This window comes from Lithohypha guttulata (assembly GCF_036872675.1).
Source record: "Lithohypha guttulata strain CCFEE 5908 chromosome Unknown scaffold_1, whole genome shotgun sequence".
NCBI classification, from domain to species: domain Eukaryota; kingdom Fungi; phylum Ascomycota; class Eurotiomycetes; order Chaetothyriales; family Trichomeriaceae; genus Lithohypha; species Lithohypha guttulata.
Window position 1 is genome coordinate 1,743,301 of NW_027042750.1, and position 20,522 is coordinate 1,763,822.

The following is a 20,522-nucleotide window of genomic DNA, read 5'->3' on the forward strand; positions in this document are numbered from 1 at the left end:
TCTGGGCCTTGCAGTCTACAGCTGCAGATAAGATGGCAAGAATCCAACAGCAGCATCTACTCCAGCATTTTGAACCCAGCTCTCGTGGCCATGACCACTGTACACAGATGTCCGATGGTTGTGAAAACTCTAAGCTATTATGTCCTGATTGAATCGTACATAAAGTGGTCAATAACTGATGTGAGTTTCCTCATACCTTCTGATGCTATCCTTTACTGTTAGGTGTCTCGACGAACACAATGCTTTACAAGTTCTGGTTGTCTCTTTTACCCGGTTCTGCAGCAGCTGTGCAAGCTGCGACTCTCAATGAAGTGTGCACAAATGCTTACGTCCAAGCATCCTTACCAGCAAATGATATTCTACTGCCAACCACGATAACCATCGATCCATCCTCTGTAATCGCTCAACCAGTGACCAATGCCTCAGTCAGCAACCCAAGCTACTATGCTAATGCCACCATCGACTTTTGCAACGTAAGTTTTGCTTACAGTCACAATGGGCGAAATGACAGGGTCCAAGTTCGATACTATCTTCCCACACCTTCGAACTTCAGGAACCGTTACCTGTCGACAGGAGGTGGAGGTTACGCCATCAACAGCGGCAGCAGGTTGCTACCCAGCGGAGTCATCAACGGAGCTGTAGCTGGCGCCACCGATGGCGGATTCGGAAGCTTCAGCACGAACAGCGATCAGGTATTCCTCATTGCAAACGGAACAATCAATTACCAGTCTCTATACATGTTCGGCTACCAAGGCATACAAGAACTCACCGTCATCGGCAAGCAGTTTACAAAGAACTTCTTCAACACTTCCAATACCAACAGGAAGCTGTATGCCTACTACCAGGGCTGTTCCGAAGGTGGTCGTGAAGGTTGGAGTCAAGTTCAGCGTTTTGGCGATGAGCTAGATGGTGTAATCACTGGTGCTCCAGCCTTTCGCTTCGCGCACCAGCAGGTTCAGCATCTGTGGTCAAACGTGGTTGAGCAAACTCGTGGCTATTTCCCTCCTCAGTGCGAGCTTGACAAGATCCTTAATGAGACACTTCGGGCTTGCGACCCACTGGATGGAAAGACTGATGGTGTTGTGGCCCGCAGCGACTTGTGCAAGTTGCAGTTCAACCTCAGCAGTATCGTCGGTATGCCTTATTCCTGTCCTGCTTCGCAAGGAAGCCAGATGGTCTTCCCACCAACGAATCCATATCCTGCTCAGAACAGCACTGTCACAGCTCAAGGTGTTGCGGTTGCTCAAGAGATCATCGATGGCATGCGTGACCTTCAAGGACGTCAAGTCTACTTCTCCTACCAGCTAGCAGCATCTTTTGCAGACGCACAGACAGCGTACGACTTTAACGCCAACAAGTGGACGGTGTCCATCTCAGGTCTCGGAGGAGAGTTTGTGGAACGCTACCTCTACCTATTGAACGCATCTAACCTACCAGATCTGAACAACGTCACATACGACACACTTAAGGGGTGGATCACAGAAGGCTGGCAGAAGTACGAAGACACCTTGCAGACAACCTGGCCAGACTTGACGCCATTCAATGTCGCTGGTGGCAAAGTGCTACATTACCACGGCGAAGCTGACAACAGTATCCCTACAGCATCGTCAGTGCGCTATTGGGAATCAGTGCGACAGATCATGTACCCGAATATGACCTACAACGACAGTGCTAGCGCATTGAGCGATTGGTATCGGCTTTTCCTTGTGCCTGGCATGGCGCACTGCTCACCTAATCCGTTGCAGCCAAACGCACCATATCCGCAATCTAACTTGCCGGTGCTGATTGATTGGGTGGAGAACGGCATTGAACCTGTCACGCTCAATGCAACACATCTCGCAGGGCCGAATGTAGGTCAAGGAGATCAGGTTTGTGGTTGGCCTTTGCGGCCGCTATACAGTCCAGACGGTACGATGGAATGCGTGTACGACCAGAAGAGTATCGATACCTGGCACTATGATCTTAATGCCTTCAAAGTTCCTGTCTATTGAGATCTTGGTGGTGGACGGCCCATGCGGCTGTCAGGTCAAATATGTGCTCAGCTCAGCACAACAAAGTCCGGGTCCTTGTAAACAGGTAGTTGGAAGCAGTAGATGCAGTTGTGGTAACAAAAAAGCAATTGAAAACATACCCGTTTTTCCAGCTTATTCGCTTGATACTAGCATACAGTCTGAACGGATGTACTTGTTTATGCAAGTAAGCGGAAACTTGAGAGAGAGAGAGATTGACCGAGACAAGCGAGTGTATCGTGATCGAAGTCAAATGCATGTGCTGTGCCCCACGAGCACAATCGTCAATCTGATCGAAGTGCAAGCACGGAGACGATTTCTAGACAAAACAAAATGTACTGCCGAACTTGAAACTATCAAGCAAGTAAGGCAACAGCGCCTACATTGACTTTCTGCTCAATATAGGCAATGACGAAGCAAGTAGGCATGCTGAATGATGCGGTGTTGGTAAAAGTGATGCTGGACATGGTCAGGTGGGAGTCCTTGACACAAGGGCTTTGACAACAGCATGCACGCGATTCACCGGTTTCAAATCCAGACATTCGAAAAATTACGATTAATGTCATGCATTCACTTCTTATCCGAGGCGGTGGCTTTCGATACTGAGCTGAATATCTGGCAATAGAAGGTAGACAGTGGAGATTCCGCGAGGCACATGCTGTATATGTCATCGTGCATGTGCTGGGAGTCCTTTGTTCATACAGTACCGACACTGCAATGCATGAATGCTTGTAATTGTCATATTGATCTTGTCGGCCAACAAATCGGCTACGGTGCTTCTTGTTAGTCAAGCTCATATAGTAACATGAGACTGTGGTTATGTTTGAGCAAAGGCTCCACAGCATATTCGGCATAGACGATTCTTTGATATTACAACTGGTGCGGGTCGTCCCAAATGGTCGTCAATTTCGATGAATAACGCAAAGGAGTGTCCGCCACAAGGGAGATTACCCAGGTTGTAGGTACTGATCCTTGCTTTTCCTCCCTTGGCGAATAAAGCTTCATAGACTTGCTGTAGTATAACGTGCCAGGCGGAAGTTTTGCCTTACAGGGACGCACTTTTGTGCACTCGAAAGGCGAGAGGCAAAACTCAAGCTGAAGTTGCTGACAACCCTAATCTATGTCGTATGCGGAATGAAAATGCTCGTGCTGTCGCTTTGACAGATTAGTATGGCGCCGTTTGTTGAAATGTGGTCATTCGTACATTGGTGAGTCGAGCCTCGTCCCTTGTTCCCCATGATCTTCCGCATTTTTCTGCTGCTACGGATAGCCATGAAGCGTGTGACGACGAGGGACTTTTACTATCTGGAGCGTGCCATTCCTGGGCATTGTGTCAGATCTTGCAGTGAGCCCAGTGAAGAACCCGTAAATGTTAGTATTGCACTGCTGCCTAGTCCCTAAGGAACGTAATTGGAGCGCACAATAATGGACCTTAAGCCAGGAGTTAGACCATCCGATGACAACCACAGCATGACCTCGAAAGTCTTACCGTGATGTAGCGGTGAAGCTTTGCGGCATACATACTGAACATTGTCAGAACCAAGCTTTGAAATCAGTCAACGCTATGCGCTGTTTGAAAACCTTTTGTTCTTGCTGAAGGCAAGTTCTCTTGAATGACCTTGTTGTGTTGCTAGTGTCTAAATTGCTGAAGCTGACGTTTGTCCGGCAATGCGATTGTTGCCTCGCCCGGCCACCAAGGATGAACGACCGCGGCTGCGGTAGGAAGTATCCTCTGAGGCAAGTTTGTAGACTGCAGACTCGGAAACAGACAAGGTCTTTTCGACTGCAGAGCGTTCATCAAAATCGATGCTGTCCGAAGCTCGCTGTTCACTTGTTCCCTAACAATCGATCTAGCAGCCTGCATCAAGTCGGAGTTGTAAGAGAAAGATCTTTTGTCCTACCACGCAATTCTGTGTTGTATGGTGCTTATACTAGAGTGGTTCTTAGCTTAAAAAGAGTACAGTGTACCTTGCACTGCCCCTGATCTACCTATGGTAAACAACAATGTCAGTGCTGTACGGAACTTTCCTGCATATCAGTCCAAGATATTCCGCAGGTGCTCAGATAGCCTTGAGGAGGAGTCGTGGCTCGTGGCAGGGTACAGCCTGTATGATATTGCTGCTAGTGTCCCGACGTAGCCTCTGCCAATGTCTCTCATGCCTCGAGTGCAAGAAGCAACAGCGAGATAAAACAGAAAGTCCTTCTTAGCAGCTCAATCCTCTATCCACCTGCGGATTTGACTCGTTTCATGCTTCCCAGTGAAGTTGAAGTGGTTCAGCTTAGCGGTGAATGTCAGATGGGTCTTGCTCACCTGTGCAGTCTGTGTCTTGCCACCATGGCCGATCATTCGTCAATCAGAACATGTTAAGATGATGCGCACCATATCCCTTCAAAAATTCCTCTGCTACTTACAGGCAATAGTAGCACTTTCGCCATTCGACAACGTGCATTTTGCTTGACGTGCCTGAAAGCGGACCTTGCTAATTGCCAGAATCTGTAAGAGGCTGTGCACATCAGGATCACGACGTCGGAAAGAGACTGCTGTAGCACGAGATAATTTGCGAGAATAGGATGGAGCTTCAACGCGGTCGAAGAGTATCCCAGGTGTATATAATGGGGCGCGAAGATACGTTTTCAGAGACTAGACTATCATCATTGATCAGCTGTTATCTTTCCTTGGAGGATACACGGATCTGGTCAACAGCTTCCCCAATGGCGACAGTGAACAAGTGTTCAAACTGCAGGGCGGCCAAGAAAGCCGTATGTACATACCATATGTTTGATGTGGAGCGACGTTGACAGGAAATAGTGTCACAAAAGCTCAGACCCGTCTGACCCCAGGTGTAAAAGGTGTATCGAGAAAGGATGGCTGACATGTTTCATGGGGTTTGCTCCACCACGAAACCCAGGACCAAACGAGGCCGTACAGGCTGCGTTGGGGTATGAACATCTTGCTCATCAGTTGCGCATCGATGGCAGTAGCAACACTCTACCAGATCAACCAGAGTCTCGAAAGGAATACCGGCAGACCAGGAGCAGCAGAGGAAATAGGGATTTTTTTGAAGATCCGGGAGCGTTAATGCTGTACCAACGAACCCCACCCCCAGATATGACCTTTCATATCCAAAGTGTTGAAGTAGTACCTTACACGACCTACCATTATCAACAGCAGACACATCTGCCTGCTCAAACTATGTCACATCTTGCACAGCAATCTCAATATCTCGAATACACTTGCAATGAGCAAGGCAACCTCGGTGAATATAATTGGAAATCTGATGCGACGTCAACCATGCAGAATGAAGGGAAATCATACACAACCGATGACAATACTCAACTTCTGTGGGGTACCAACAACAGCAGTAGGCATGACCGCTCTTACCGCGCGCGATGATATCCCGTCTCGGCGCACGGTCAGGAAGATGCTTGTTTACGATGTGTAAGTTGCTCTTCACCTCCTCTCCAGAGACGCCGATGTTGCATCAAGCGACCATCTGCATGCATATCCCGATGCGTATTCACTGATCGCTCTTAGGCCACAAGGCTGGCTCTCTGCCTGGGAGTCGTATGAATATGGAGTTGTTGACAGACGACGAAGCTTGTGGCTCGCTCCCATCAATCGGTCGAGGCCGTCAAGGGACAAGCAGTATTGTGCGACAATAGCATGCACCCACGAAAAAGAACACAAAGTCATCGAATAGAGCGTAGGGAGAGCAGGAGTTGGGCCTTGTGAGGACAATGACATGACGAGGATGAAGTCTCCGTCAGCATGAACTTCTTTGTGGGAATGGCCAGCCTACACACTTTTTCAGTGTCTTCTCCAGGATAATAATGGAAACAGCGTAAGGAGAGGCAGTAAAACGTCGCTTCTTTAGCTACCCCTCCTATGCAGGTAAACCCAACAGTGCAGGCGTACGTATAGGTAGAGTAGACGAACGCGTCGATTGGTAGACGACGCGAGGATGCAGAGCTCCAGATGCGGTTGCAGTGGTGTTTTATTAGTATTTCCGGTATCGTGGCCGATTCGATCGTACGAAGCAGCAACATATTTGATGAGTAATCGGCAACATCCAACGACAGCCCCGATGTGCACGCTTCTACATGCTTGAAAGGTGCAAGCTCGCGGTACATAATTATAAAGGTCCCGAGACGTGGACTCTGCGACCTTTCTTCTCCATGATCAACCATCTGCTTTCTGCATTTGGCTATGCTGGGATCATCTGGAAAGGTGACGAAAGTGAGGCTTGGTTGCACTCGTTTGTTATTGTGGTATGTGTCCATATTAAGAGCTTCTAGCCGCTTCAGTCCGACGTGGCCGACGCCGAGTCTCGTGAGTAATTACTTGTACCTGATCGCATCTGGTGGGTCCATATACCGCCACGCTGGCGCAATCGATAGTATCAATAAAGGTGTCACCTGCGACTGCCTGTTACATGACCATTGTTCGCACCAGTTGTCACTACTTCACTGTCCTCTGTCCCGCTTGTCCTCGTCTCGTTTGCACCAGCTTACAAATTGCAATTGACTTTACCTACCTCTATTGTCTGGTTATCTAGAAGACCCTAGAAGTTCTTATCGCTTCATAGATCCAAAGCTCAGCGTCATCCTTTCCGGATTACCGCCGAACCAGACATAATCGCCTCAACACCCAGGTCCTCTTACACACCCTCATAAGCTCAAAGATCTCATCCTCAACAGAACCTCGTCCGACTCTATCTCGATCTTCTGGAGAACACTCGTCGCAATGGACGCCCAAACATCCTCTCGTTCCTCATCGCCATCTACGGATCACATTCAAATCGTCGTCAATACAACACCTGGGAAGAGTAAGATAGACAAATCGACCGTCACTGACCAATTACTGACTTGAGACCCTCAGGCATACCTCTAAAAGTCAGCCCTACTCACACCATTGCCAACGTCCTCGAATTCTTATCAGCATCAATCACGTTACCACTTGACTCGAAGCTAGTCCTGGCTGGAAAGCAGTTAGATCCATCTACGACAGTGGGCGAGCTCAACCTCGTAGAGTCGTCGACGTTAAACCTTTTTACTCCCTCTCAACGAAATAGCCAAGAACCTGAATCGTCGGAAATCACAACTACTTTATCTGCATCGCAGCCATCGTCTTCGACCGCCACTTCTGGCACAAGCACGCCGACCTCGACGAAACCCGCAGCACGCAAATCCAACAAGCCACGGTGCACGAAAGATGGTTGCAAAGCTCCAGCGCAGCCAATCGTCGGTGATTGCGGCTTCTGTCAACAACGCTTCTGTGGCAAGCATAGGATGTTAGAGTCGCACAACTGCCCAGGACTGGCCGATGCGAGACAAGCTGACAAGGATAGAAATACTGCTAGGCTGGAACACGAACGAACTGTTACCTTACGAGGATTATAGATAGTCTGCGGTTTTAAGGCGATGGATCTCCTGCAATTTCCTTTGGCACGGGTGGAATGTTCATTCCGGACAGCAGTTCTATCGGCGTTGTGAGGCAATTGAAGGTTTACTGATCACAAGGGCTCAGTTCGATACGAGAACCGTAATATGGAAGAAGCAATCAACATGGAACATCTGCTAGCCGTACAACATCTGATGCAAGCTTTCCAACATAGAAAACGAGATCGCTGTGCTGTCTTTATCTCTCCTTCCGCAATTCAGTATCTCCCTCTAGTACCGTTGGCCAGTCGAAATATGAAGTATTTAGCCTTTACCTTTGGTCGCGTGACCACTATATCAGATCCCGCGAACCAGGAATCAGTAAGCAATCAGCAAGAAATCCTAACAAGCTGCTGATATGATCGCGAACAAAATTGCGAGCAACTCGGAGCAAAGAATGTTGTGTGTATGTTCACCGTTGTCTAGAAGCACCAAGACCAGCACTGGACTATCCCCAAGTTTGTACAACAAGTCCGTTCTAGCACGTCCACTTCACTTTGTCGGTATAATTTCTCTTTTCTTTCGTTGCAAGCTGATCGCTCGTGAATTTGGTTCTTAGGTTGGCTTGCATCAAGGAGTACCGTGGTGGTCAGCCGTTTTCGTGGTGTGGGTCACGCTGATGTGCCCTTTCGGAGTCTCGAACCTGGGAGGGCGAATATCAAGAGTATACTTCGCTGAACGTCTTCGAGAACCTACAGTACTCGGATCCTTGCTCAAATTGATGGTGGACCTGACATGGCATGGCGTCTCCCCACAATCGAACCACCTCTCCATAGCCTGGCCACAATATACGGCTCAAGCTCGAGTTTCTGGTAATCGTCTTGCGGTCTGGTACAAATTTCCCCGAGAGTAACGGTCATACTAAGCACGATAACTCCATGATTTGCGAGGTATGCGTATATTCTGAACGAGCTAAATTCATCAACCTTTACTTGGAGCATGTTTGCGCCAAAACCGTGCCTTTGGCAGCCGGCTTGGCACTGATCGACGTGGAGCAAGTGCGATAGTGGGTCGGAACTTCATTGGGCAAGATTGATTGCATCCCCTGAGCAAAGATGAGCCGTCCCATGCCTGCCAGAATAGAGACATTCCTAACTTGTAGCCTGCGTTTATGGCTGCGCATTGCTTCACCGTCTGTTTCATGTGTGTAGTCCTCCGCCTCTCGCAGTAACGATTTGTCTGCAGCAGTTGAACTCCATAATCGCAGTGGTCGTCCCTTATCTGTCGCATCATCTCTGTCCTTTCCAACTGTGAGCTACCAATTGCGCGCAACCTTCTGCATAGGCCACATCGTCCGGGTCAATTCGAGTCTGCTCCGGCAGCAAGGAACACGGGATGGGAGGTCAATTGTCAAAGATGCTGGGCAAGATCTTCGGAAATAAGGAGATGCGACTGCTCATGTTGGGTCTTGATGCAGCAGGAAAGACAAGTAAGGCTTGACAAACGTGTCGACATGGGCGCATATACTGACGCAGATCCAGCCATCCTCTACAAGCTCAAGCTAGGGCAAGACGTCACAACCATTCCCACAGTGGGCTTCAACGTCGAATCAGTCACGTACAAGAACGTCAAATTTAATGTATGGGATGTTGGTGGTCAGGACAAGATTCGACCTCTTTGGCGACACTACTTTTCAGGCACTCAAGGTCTCATTTTTGTCATCGACTCAAACGACCGAGCACGAATTGACGAAGCTCGGCAAGAATTACATCGCATCATCCTCGACCGAGAAATGAAGGAAGCGCTCCTACTAGTCTTCGCGAACAAGCAAGATATCCCTGGATCAATGACACCGACAGAGGTCACTGAGAAACTGAGATTAAATCAGCTGAAAGACCGGACTTGGTATGTTGTGCCTAGTTGCGCAACAACTGGTGAAGGATTGTCAGAAGGGCTTACATGGCTCTCAACGAACGCAAAGACAACACCCAAAACTGCTCCAAAATAGACTTTCGCAGCAGATTTGCCTTGATCAGTCTTTTCCGTTTTTTACCAGCCACGATACTGTACGTACAGCATATTGAGCGACATTGGCGTTGGGGGTTCGGCTGGCTTACACACCAGCCAATATTCAAAGCACTGCAGCGTAGTGCGGTTTATGAAGTTTGTCAGATCACATTGTATTGTTCTAATGGTACCCATATTAAAACGTCAGGGAGATAGTTGATGTGGCTAGTGATTTAGCACGTGTGTGACACAAGACTAGCTAAATGTCGCTGTAAGGAAATGGAATCCATGGCTACTCTTTTGTGATCACTTGAGTGATTGATCACAACATGACTTTGTGATCATGGCGATCTCCTGTCAGACCTCGGACCTTAGATCGTCCTTGCAGGCGTAGCAAGGATGTATGACGCCGAGTTACACAGCCATACCATGCGAACTCAACCATAATATCCACGCTGCACATCGCACCGGCACAAAGATTTCCCATCTCACAAACAGTATCTCGACTACGCATAGGCCCTGTTAGAAACGCTATAGCGCAGCTCGCAACGTTGGAAATGCCCCTCGGCCCATGTACTGTGTGTCTGCAAGGCAGATAGCGCTGTCAAAGACTATTGACTCGCTTGGCTCGACGATGTCTAGTTTATTGTGAACATGCAGAGTCTTGCAACCAGGGACTCGGTTCGCAACGCACCTAACCTTCCTCCCCACTGACCCCGCAGTGACCAATGCACAGCAGGGCATCAGAGTTAGTCACCTGCGATAAAGAGTCTAGTCTCGTACGCACACGAGACTTTGGGGCAAATTGAACTCAGTGCACCTGCAGATTTTAGACTTGCAACATGCAGCTAAGCACCAACGGACCATGCAAGATAGGAAGAACGTGCCAGCGATGCAACTTTAACAGCACCGTACGCATCCTGCAGGTGCTTCTGGCATGGTTTCGGATCGTGCTTGCCCCTGAAAAAGTTGGGGTTGCAGTCTCGTGTAATCGTTTCAGAAAACTTTTAACGGCCTGACATGCATATACGGGGCAGAGTGCTATCTTCACTATCTTCGCATCGTTATTCATTCTTCTCTTAGCCGTCAAGTCCTGTTGGGTAAATCTCCTGCCAGCGCACACGAGACTAGCGAGATCTTTTGGGACTATTGGCGGAGCAAGTTGACCGTCGATGACCTCTGGCTGATTGTGGTGTGTTTGATTGAGTCTCAGCATCCTCTGAAAGGCTATTTACGCCATTGCCGCTATCAATTGTGGATCACCATCCGTATACTGTCAGAATTCGACTCCGTCCAGCAACATATCTCGTGACAGCACTGGCAGACCGTCGTGCTCTCGGTACCTAACAACAGCTATCTGCTCGTTCAACGACACATGCTCCTTCAACATAAAGCATTGCGTTTGGCCAAGTGAGCTGCTGTGTTCCTGTCGTTTGGCGCATCCTTGTACATCTCTTCCGCATGGCTGACGGAAAGCCGTCGGTCCTCATAGTCGGCGGCCTCGGTACGTGCCTTCCATAGCCACAAGAAGACCCCACCTAACACAACTACCCAGGTTTCATCGGTCGTTTTCTAGCACAACATATACACAAGAACCAGCTTGCCTCAACCGTACGGTTAGTCGACAAAGTCCTACCTCAACTAGCACATCTTGCGCCTGAGTTCACCGAAGCATGTTCGAACGCGGTTTTCCTCCAGGCCGATGCCTCTCGAGAACAGTCTATGTCCCGAATATTCGATCATCCTGACATACCTGGGGGTAAATGGGACTATGTCTTCAACTTGGGCGGTGAGTCGGCTTGGTCGCAAACGTACGAGATCTACAAATTGCGGAGTCATCAGCTGAGTGTGACACTTGCCAAAGAGTCTGCGAAGCGAGGAGTAGGTGTGTTTGTGGAAGCGAGCACAGGAATGGTATACTCCTCCAATAAAACTCCAAGAGTCGAAAGTGACAAACTGAAACCATGGACGAAGATGGCAAAGGTAAAGCTCGAGACTGAAATAGCGATGAGCAAGCTGCCAGGATTGAATTTGGTCATCTTACGCATGCCACATGTTTATGGCGATTACGATCATAAATACGTTTCGAAAGTTTTGTGTATAGCAAGGGTACACCAGGAACAAAGCAATGAGTTGAAGTTGCTATGGACCGAAGATCTGAGGGTCAACACATTACACGTGGAAGATGCTGCCAGGGCACTATGGACAGCAGCGGAGTGGAAACGAGGAGGAAACATAATGCCTCCGAGTCCAACGCTAAGCAGGAGAAATACTCTATCAAAAGGCGAAGAAGGTCCAGTCTCCGACACACCTGTCTTCAACATTGTCGACCACGGCGAAACGACCCTAGGCGACGTATCCAAGATCATCGGCGAAGTGTTCGGCATCAAGACCGGCTTTCAAGGCACCATAATATCACAGTTCGCCAAATTAAACCTAGACAGTGTCGTCGACGACCTGAACGAGGATTTCTTACAACCATGGGCAGACATGATCGAAAGAGCCAAAATTACACGGCCAGGACCACTTTCACCATTTCTAGAGAAGGAACTACTCAAGGATTCCGACCTGAGTATGGATGGTAGTTTATTCGAGAAGACAACAGGCTTCAAATATTTGCATGAAAAGTTTACTGCTGATGAGGCACGGAAATTAATTGAGAGCTATAAGAGGATGAATTGGTGGCCATGACAGCGTGGTAGGGCTAGCATAGCGAGGGTGAAAAGGTGAGGAAATCCAGTTCTCAGTCCTGGTTCACATGTACGCATTCAGGCAAGTGGTTGTAATGAGTAATGTGGTACGACGAAGAGTATAAAATAGCTACAAGAGATTATGATAGTACATATAAATCGAGTCACTGACTCAGGTTTATCTTCATGGCCAACATACACATTTTTATTCGAGGAAATTCGCAAAGCACACACTCAAGCACAGATGACGCGTTACAAACATTCAGAAGGAAAGAATGACAGACACCGTGTTTTTGGATCGTATCTATTCAGTTCTTCATCTATGCGCTTATGACTTGCAAAGGCACAGTCAATATGAATAAGGTCGTAGTATCAGCTCCGTGTTACACAGCACAGTCCTCGAATATAATCGATTTGTACGCGTATATATCTCCCTCTTCTCATATGTATCTGTATATCAATGAACACACTCGTTGTCGTAGGCTGAATACCTTTGACAAAATCTCTACGTTCATCTCCTCATCTCGGACTCCGCGTCACACAAGCAAACAACGATCGCATCAGAGACTCCCTAGGTCTCTGCACGAGTGGTCTGTCTGCTTCCTCAGGACTACTAACACTGACGAATGAAAGCTTCTTCACCGCGCTCGATTCGATATATCCTTGCTGTACCGTCTCCTCGACTTCTGAATCCTCGATGACTTCGCGGCCAGATGAAGGTGTATTTTCTGGCTCGGGCAGGTTTTCACTCTCTTCACTGTGTGCTAGTCGTGATTTCCTTGATGTTGTGGTTATAGCGCTTGCTCGTAGATTTTGCTTCGGTGTTGGAGTGGATATGTCTGGTTGTGTCTTGGTCATTCTGGCTGAACGTGGAGATTGCTCGGTTAGAGCTGAGTATGCTGGTGAAATAGGTGAGCCTGGTACATAGTTGTCTCTATCTTTGAGTGGCCGGAAATGCCTCTTAAGCGGCGAGAATTCGGGTCGTCGTTGAACGAGAGGAGAGAGCAGATTTGCCGCGTGTGGTGGGATGAAATCTCTGTCTTTCCAGCCTGTAGTTTTCTTGGCTCTGGGTGTAGCATTCTCCACAAAGACATCGCTGTATACATCAACAGATTTTGCGGGTGCCTTGCTTGTTTTCTGTTTGCGAGCTGGAACATTAATCGAGATGTTAGCTCTTTTGGTGGGTCGTGCAGTAATTGTATCGGCGTCATCTTCGTCGATCGACTTTCGCTTTCTCTTTTGCCCAGCAAGCTTGCTGACTTTCAAATCGAGCTCTCCTTGTCTTAACCACAGATCTTCCCTCCGTGTCTTCAGATCAGCAATCCATGCGTCGCAGTCCATCGCAACGTAGTCGTCAATAACACCCTCCCATTGACTCTCAGAAGGCCGTGTTCTATTAACGAACACCACTCTTCCATTCTTTTGAGCATGCACAACCTTAGCAAAATCTCTTACGACCTTCTGTAAACCGTGGACTTTCAGCGATGTGCCCATAATCACCAGTAGGTCTGGATTTGAACTTTGGTCGAAAGCAATCAGTGGTACCAATAAGGAATTGTGCGGGTGATCCTCTCCGTAGAGCACGATGTTCGGTCTAAGCTCTCCTACTGCCAGACCACGCTTTCCTGTGGCTTGTCGCGCCTCGCTCTTCTCAGCACACTTCTCGCAGTTTGGTGCAGCACCTTCCAAGAAGATGGCCGTTTCTCCCTCGTCCCACGCCTGCTCCGTAGAACACACGCGACAGCGAAGGTTGCTCAACTCTCCATGTAGTTGCACGACCTCGCAACCTCCTTCGAAGTCCGTTCCCTTCGTCTCTTCCGGTCGAGGCATCTCGTAATTCTTCTTCAGAAACCTGCGCTTGTTGCCTCTGCCACGCGTCAGGTCCATACACAAGCCTTCTCTTGCTTCCAGACCATCTATATTCTGCGTGTAACAACGCATTAGCCTGCCACCATCGCGTAGCGTTCTGATGAATTTGTGTGTAGCGCTGGTATCCTTGACTTCATCCATGATCTTCTGTCGGAGAGTCGCGATAAACTGATAGAATGTTGTTGTGGTCTCGGCGCTCTGAAAAACGCGTGCGTTGAAAAGATCTTCACCTTTCATTCGTGAGGATGGCGATGACCGGTAGCTGCTGGACGAAAAGATCGAGGACTGAGACGAGGGAGGTTCATCGTCGTCGTCTGTATATGCTTTCCTTTTGCGTGAGGAAGGTGTTGACGGATTGGAAGGCGGCGGTGTAGGTAGTATAGCTCGCTCCGGTATAACGTTGTATAGTCCATCTTTTGATCTGAAATCCTGCGCGTGTTAGTTTCGAACACAGGACAGGAGAGAGGGTTGAGCAAACCGGAATGCCACAGCTTGTGCTAATGCCCGCGCCCGTGACTAACACCTGTTTGTGCGATTTTGCAAGGGCATCAGCAATAGCTTGAAGCGCTCGATCGTCACCAGCAATGACCTCGCGTAAAGGCATGACGGTGGCTCTGTATAGGTATCATACACTAGAATAATGGTAAGGTTATAGTTGGAAAAGCTGTGTAAGAACAATAGCTTGATCAGACTTGGTATATTAGCAGACAAGTCGTGTCACGTTCGTGTAGAAGTGTCAAGTGGACCTCTTGTGGAGGAAGACGTGGCTGGAAAGAAGTAATGCTCGTCTCGACGCGTCAATCACGCGTCGTGCTGTTTGTTAGCACAGACCAAGTTCTGTATAAAACTCACATGGTGCCAGTGTAGGCAGAAGCCTCAGTGACTGTAATCAGTACTCACGAAAAGTTGAGACAGAGTGAAGGAGTGAAGGAAGGCACGCGTCGTGCTTCTTCGGGTTGTACACTCCATGTTTTGGGAGCTTTGCGGGAGATCGACAGCTAACAATTAAGCTTAATTTGGCTTTTGGCCCGTGACGATTGCCAGCATCATCGCCCCACTTCCAGGATCAACCGAGATATATTCTCTCGACACACAGTTCTTCAGCCGTGCTCCCAAGGACTTTTGTAACTTATGTCTGTCCAGTCGGCCAATTCCTCCCTCGTTTTCCTGAACTTTGGCGGCCTACGTCCTGGCTCGAAGTCAAGTTCACCCTCTCCGATGTTGATGCCAAGGAGCGAGCGTATGTAGTTGCCTTCTCGAATGCTAGCTGCGTGATCCAGACTTTCCATAAATTCGTCCTCCGCCTCTTCCAACATCAGACGGCGTCGCTTGTGACTCAGACGACCACCACTAAGGCCGCGCTGCGAATTACCACTTCTATCTGTATCATCATCCGAATGTCTGCGATCATTTCCTGAGGCCGTTTCTTCTTCGGCGTGAGAACCTCCATCAAAGTCCAAGGATTGAGCAGTCCGGCTTGCTTCAAAGCTGTGACTGGCGTCGTCGTCGTCACTGATAACGTCAAAATGCTGATCTGTTCTTTCCTCAATGTGCCCTGCATCTCCATTCAGCTTTTGAGAGGTCATATTGATTGCGGAGAGAGATCGTCTTCTACCTCTTGTGCCCCGCACAGACAACATCCTTTGAGCGTCTCCCAGCGCCAAAATTGCTTTCTGCTCCCCTTTCCTGTGACCGCCTAGAACGATTTGTGACCGGCTTCGCTTCAGGTAGTCTATCCAGTAATCGAAGGAGTCAGCAGGCATGCGTAGTACATTCAATGCAGCGTCAATATCGTCAGTCTTCAATACGTTGGAAGGCGAGTAATTCGCGATTGTGGTAGATCGTATCCGCGACTGCGCTAGGAAGATAGCAGTTTGTAGTATACGCTGAGTTATGCTTTTGACAAGGTTGAACAGACTCTCCACTGCGTCGATGGTGATTGAAGGCTCCTCATTGTCTTCAGCTATCTCAAGCCAGTGGTGATGTTGACTAGAGTTCGGCATATTCATGAACAATGCCCTACTGAGTTCAAGAAGCATATCGAATCGAAAGAGTTGGAGCCCATGTTGATCGTCGTCTGTATCCAAGTCTTCTTCTTGGTGTCCATCTTCTTTAGCGTCATTTGCTGTATCAATAGTGCTTGCAAATGCTGAATCGATGACTTGCGTACCCGCGCCCTTGCTTTTGGCCGCAGACTCATCGTAGAAGTCCTGAAGAGCTGCAAGAGCGTCAGCCGCCTCCTCGAGCTCGTCCTCAAGCTCGGCATCGATATCAATAGCAGCGTCGATTTCGGGGTGAGCGATTCGCTTAGCGTGCTTGAAAAACATGTGTCGCTCGCGTTCAGCTTCCTTAAGTCTGTATAGATAATCCTGAACTTCAACGACAGATTTAGTACCAACGAGGTTAGACAGAGCCTGAAGATCATGGCGACCCTTACGAGCCAATGCTTCGAAGAAAGTCTCCTTCTCTTCACCAGTCCAGATCACAGATCCAAGCTGACTTGTTTCGAGAGGTCTTTTCACTTCTCCTCTTTCGTACTCAGCAGTGAAGAGCTCGACATATTGGTCACTGTAGGACTTGGCAAGCCTTCCCCATCTGGCGCTGCCATGGTTATTGGTGGCGCTCAAGACGTGAGCAGTGGTATCAGCGGTTAACATATCGTTGGCGCTCGCGTTAGAGATTCTAATGGAGGTGGTCACACTAGGTCGAATCTTAGGTTGGCTCTTCTCAGCCAAAGCATCGTTCTCAACGTCAAGGTCCATGTTCGTGCTGTGGCGGTACAGCAACGTGGTCGCTGTACTGACAATAGCTCTGGTGATCTACTGAAGTCATCTTAGACACTGTCGATAAATCAACAGTGAAGCCTCCTGACTCCTGACTTCTGTCACTTACTGAGTAAGAAAGTGCATGGGTTCAAACATTCATATTTCGGTTCGGCGTAAGCCAGCCTCGTAAGCCAGCCTTGTTGCTGCTATCGTTGACGACATTAACCACATCGACCCTCTCTCCTCCCATACAAAGCCACCATGAAGCATGCTGGCTTCGAGGAGATGGCTAAGATGTGTATCATGGTCGTGCCGAGCTGTAACCAGGCCTCGTGTCTGGCAACGCAGTCTGGCGACGGTCGTGGCTGACACACCTGCCGTTGCATATGAAGAGAAACTACGATTAAGAGAATATCAGGAAGAATGCATCCAGTCTGTTCTCTCATACCTCAAGAATGGCCACAAGCGGTTGGGAGTTTCCCTAGCGACGGGTAGTGGAAAGACAGTCATCTTCACTCAGCTCATCAATCGACTCGAGCCTACGAACACGAAAGCGACGCGGACCCTGATCCTCGCCCATCGTCGCGAGCTCGTGGAGCAAGCCGCCAAACATTGCAGAAGGCAATACCCAGACAAGAGCATCGAGATCGAGATGGGTGATCAGCATGCGACTGGGACAGCAGACATTACAGTTGCATCCGTGCGCAGTCTTCAGCTTGGCCGCTTAGAGAATTACGATCCGGACAGCTTTAAACTTGTTCTCGTGGACGAGGCTCATCATATTGTCGCTTCAGGATATCTTGAGGTGTTGGAGCATTTCGGACTCGAGAAAACTCCTGCACCCACGGAGCAGGTACCTGCTCTCGTGGGTGTGAGCGCAACCTTCTCCCGTTTTGACGGTCTGCGCTTGGGCTCAGCAATTGATCATATCGTCTATCATAAGGATTATGTCGACATGATTGGTGAGAAGTGGCTATGTGACGTAAAATTTACTACTGTGAAATCTGGTGCAAACTTGTCCCGTGTCAGGTCTAACAAAGATGGCGACTTTGCAGTGGCTCAGCTCAGCGCGGCCGTGAACAGCAATGAGATTAACGAAATTACAGTCAAATCTTGGATGAGCGAGGCGGGAGACCGAAAATCCACGCTGGTATTCTGTGTTGACCTGGATCACGTCGCAGCCCTTACAGACACATTTCGTACGTATGGCGTTGATGCACAGTTTATTACCGGGAGTACCAAGAAAAACATTCGAGGTGAGAGACTGGATGCCTTCAAGAGTGGCAAATTTCCAGTTCTTCTCAATTGTGGCGTGTTTACTGAGGGTACAGATATACCCGGCATCGACTGTATCTTGCTCTGTCGTCCTACGAAGTCACGCAATCTTCTGGTTCAGATGATTGGTCGAGGCATGCGCTTGCATCCGAACAAGGCGGACTGCCATGTTATAGACATGGTGGCATCGCTCGAAACTGGGATAGTGACTGTGCCTACTCTCTTCGGGCTTGATCCTGGTGAAGTTGTCAAGAACGCATCATCTTCCGACCTCGAGAAGCTCAAGGAACAGAGGGTCAATACTCAAGAAAAGGCGGCGAACGCAAGCTCAATGTTTGGAAGTCAAGATGCTTCTGCTTTCCCCAATCGGAACCTTACCTTCACTCATTATGATTCAGTCCACGATCTGCTAGAGGACACTTCCGGAGAGCGACACGTTCGCGCCATGTCACCGAATGCCTGGGTTCAGGTTGATTCGGACAAGTATATCCTTTCACCCAGGAGCGGCATCCTTACCCTCGAACGTCGCCGCCTCACACCAGCTGAGATTGCCAAAGCGAATAAAGCTAGCAAGAAAAGCAACATAGTCGTGGACGGCAACGAGACACCACTCTATCATGTCATCTACAAGTATCCTCTTCCACTTTCCGAAAACTCCAAAGCACCCTACTCTAAGCCACGTACTATTGCCACAGCAAGTACACTGACATCGGCACTCAATGCAGCAGATACATTCGCGGCGACAAAGTTCGAGCGGCTCTTTATCGCTAAGTCCTCTTCCTGGAGGAGCTCGCCAGCAAGTGAGGGTCAACTTGACTTTATCAATAAACTGCGTTACGTCACGGAGGACGAGCCGCTTACTAGTGAGGACCTCACCAAAGGACAGGCTGGCGATATGATCACAAAGATCAAGTTCGGTGTGCGTGGAAGATTCGACAAGCTGATCGTCAAGAAGAGGAAAGAGGAGAAGGAGTTGAACAAAGCGAGGAGTCTTAGGGATAAGGAACAAGTACGAGTGGGACCATTAACTGCGTGATTCGAGTCTTGAGCATCTGAAATGCTTTGCGACATTTTACTAGTAGGTCCAAGGTTACTGGTTGGTCGGAAAGTGAACCTGTGTGCTGATGATCGAAGTAGGAGTGGTCTTGCAGGCAACAGCGGTCTCCACACCATAGGTTTTAGTCTCTATCCTAAACTATTTAAAGGTTTTCTTCGTCAACCCCCATCGACGACTTCCATCACCTTTTAAGGTTCCTTGCGCTCCAGAATTTGCAAGTTGCAATCATGGATACCTCAATTAAACGACCGTTTCGATTCCTTGCTCTGCCTCTCGAGCTACAGTGGCTTGTCTTTGAGAAGTACTTCGAAGAACCTTGGACCGTCACAGAGTATCCTGATCTTTGTTTCTCGTTTACACGTGAGGCTTACGCCACTGACCATGGCCGGCTTCTCGACTATTTCAACCTTCGCGAACTGATGCTCGTCAGCCACCATGTGCGCAATAAAGTGAAAAAGGTCATGAGCATGCAGGGCAGTGGCACTTACGCCCTGTATCCTCTCACAGCAAGCCCCATACCGTGCGCTTCCTCGGCATGCTTCGACTGTGCTATAAAAACCTACAACACCTCCAAATGTCCGACACAGGACAAGGTTCTGTCTCTCAGAAAACGTTTTACAAACCTCAAATGAATACAGGGATTTGAGACGTCCTATGGCTCAATGAGACGAACGAGAAAGCTCGCTCATTCGAAAGTGTTCGCAGATTTCATTGAGAGAAAGCACGACACCGAGCTAGCTGCGCAGGCGGGGAAGGAGCTGAGACAACACATCTGGAGAAACTACCAAGATCTCTCAGACGACCTCAGCATTGCTTGGCAAACCATTTTCTTCGTAAGTGAATGGCATTCACCCGACGAAGCTGCGACATCTCACGCGTGTTGTGTAGTCGAAGTCTGGTTAGTGATGGATTTCAGAAAGTGTACTGTGGAAAACCTTAGGATCAGGTGTTTAGGAGATGAGACTTAGTGGCTTCGCAAAACATACAGCAGTATGCTCAAGCAAGAAACTAGTCATCCTGGAGGCAACAACAATGTGTGTCCACCCATGGTGGAATCTGAAAAGCTAGTCTGCATGATAAAGACGATTTGTGACAGCATATGCTACTGCTAAGATGTCCTGACTAGACACGAGGGCTGCTACTTTGTGTTTCGCACGAAACTTGGACGAAAGCACTACATTTCATGATCACAATATGAGAGGCAAACGATGATGCGCTGGTGTGGAAGAGTCCTCGCATACACGATCAACAAAGCGCAGATGTTGGTCACTGCCTCCTTGTCACCAATATTTGCAGTCGTTTGCAGCTGACAGGAGAGATGAAACAAAGATATAATCGCCTTGCATGACGGGCTAAACGCTTTGTCCTGTCTACAAGAGAATCATCGAACATAACCTTTGTCAACTGTAACAGCACACTATTGTGTGGTCAAATATTATCGGCGCCCACCAAGTTCTCTTCCTCCACAATT

The 20,522-nt window shown here is 48.7% G+C and overlaps 7 protein-coding genes across 7 annotated transcripts; 5 read left to right on the plus strand and 2 right to left on the minus strand.

The window, feature by feature from the left end:
• Positions 1-444: 444 nt before the first annotated feature.
• Positions 445-1,991, plus strand: LTR64_000629 (uncharacterized protein; the record flags this gene model as incomplete). The annotated part of the gene is given in 2 exon segments (XM_064895013.1): positions 445-473; positions 491-1,991. 2 exon segments carry the CDS (start codon positions 445-447, stop codon positions 1,989-1,991), a joined length of 1,530 nt encoding a protein of 509 aa, XP_064757700.1.
• Positions 1,992-5,377: 3,386 nt separating this feature from the next.
• On the plus strand, positions 5,378-5,710 carry LTR64_000630 (uncharacterized protein; the record flags this gene model as incomplete). The annotated part of the gene is made up of 2 exons (XM_064895014.1): positions 5,378-5,448; positions 5,476-5,710. The coding sequence occupies 2 exons, from the start codon at positions 5,378-5,380 to the stop codon at positions 5,708-5,710; spliced, it is 306 nt and encodes a 101-aa protein (XP_064757701.1).
• A 3,094-nt stretch (positions 5,711-8,804) lies between these two features.
• ARF6 (ADP-ribosylation factor, Arf Arf6) lies at positions 8,805-9,472 on the plus strand (the record flags this gene model as incomplete). The annotated part of the gene is made up of 3 exons (XM_064895015.1): positions 8,805-8,877; positions 8,930-9,293; positions 9,445-9,472. 3 exons carry the CDS (start codon positions 8,805-8,807, stop codon positions 9,470-9,472), a joined length of 465 nt encoding a protein of 154 aa, XP_064757702.1.
• Positions 9,473-10,856: 1,384 nt separating this feature from the next.
• Positions 10,857-12,086, plus strand: LTR64_000632 (uncharacterized protein; the record flags this gene model as incomplete). Its single annotated transcript, XM_064895016.1, has 2 exons — positions 10,857-10,899; positions 10,951-12,086. The coding sequence occupies 2 exons, from the start codon at positions 10,857-10,859 to the stop codon at positions 12,084-12,086; spliced, it is 1,179 nt and encodes a 392-aa protein (XP_064757703.1).
• Positions 12,087-12,604: 518 nt separating this feature from the next.
• HST3 (NAD-dependent deacetylase hst3) lies at positions 12,605-14,558 on the minus strand (the record flags this gene model as incomplete). The annotated part of the gene is made up of 2 exons (XM_064895017.1): positions 12,605-14,383; positions 14,433-14,558. 2 exons carry the CDS (start codon positions 14,556-14,558, stop codon positions 12,605-12,607), a joined length of 1,905 nt encoding a protein of 634 aa, XP_064757704.1.
• A 496-nt stretch (positions 14,559-15,054) lies between these two features.
• On the minus strand, positions 15,055-16,716 carry LTR64_000634 (uncharacterized protein; the record flags this gene model as incomplete). The annotated part of the gene is made up of 1 exon (XM_064895018.1): positions 15,055-16,716. The coding sequence occupies one exon, from the start codon at positions 16,714-16,716 to the stop codon at positions 15,055-15,057; it is 1,662 nt and encodes a 553-aa protein (XP_064757705.1).
• A 264-nt stretch (positions 16,717-16,980) lies between these two features.
• Positions 16,981-19,683, plus strand: irc3 (putative ATP-dependent helicase IRC3; the record flags this gene model as incomplete). Its single annotated transcript, XM_064895019.1, has 3 exons — positions 16,981-17,015; positions 17,068-19,003; positions 19,336-19,683. 3 exons carry the CDS (start codon positions 16,981-16,983, stop codon positions 19,681-19,683), a joined length of 2,319 nt encoding a protein of 772 aa, XP_064757706.1.
• Positions 19,684-20,522: the final 839 nt, after the last annotated feature.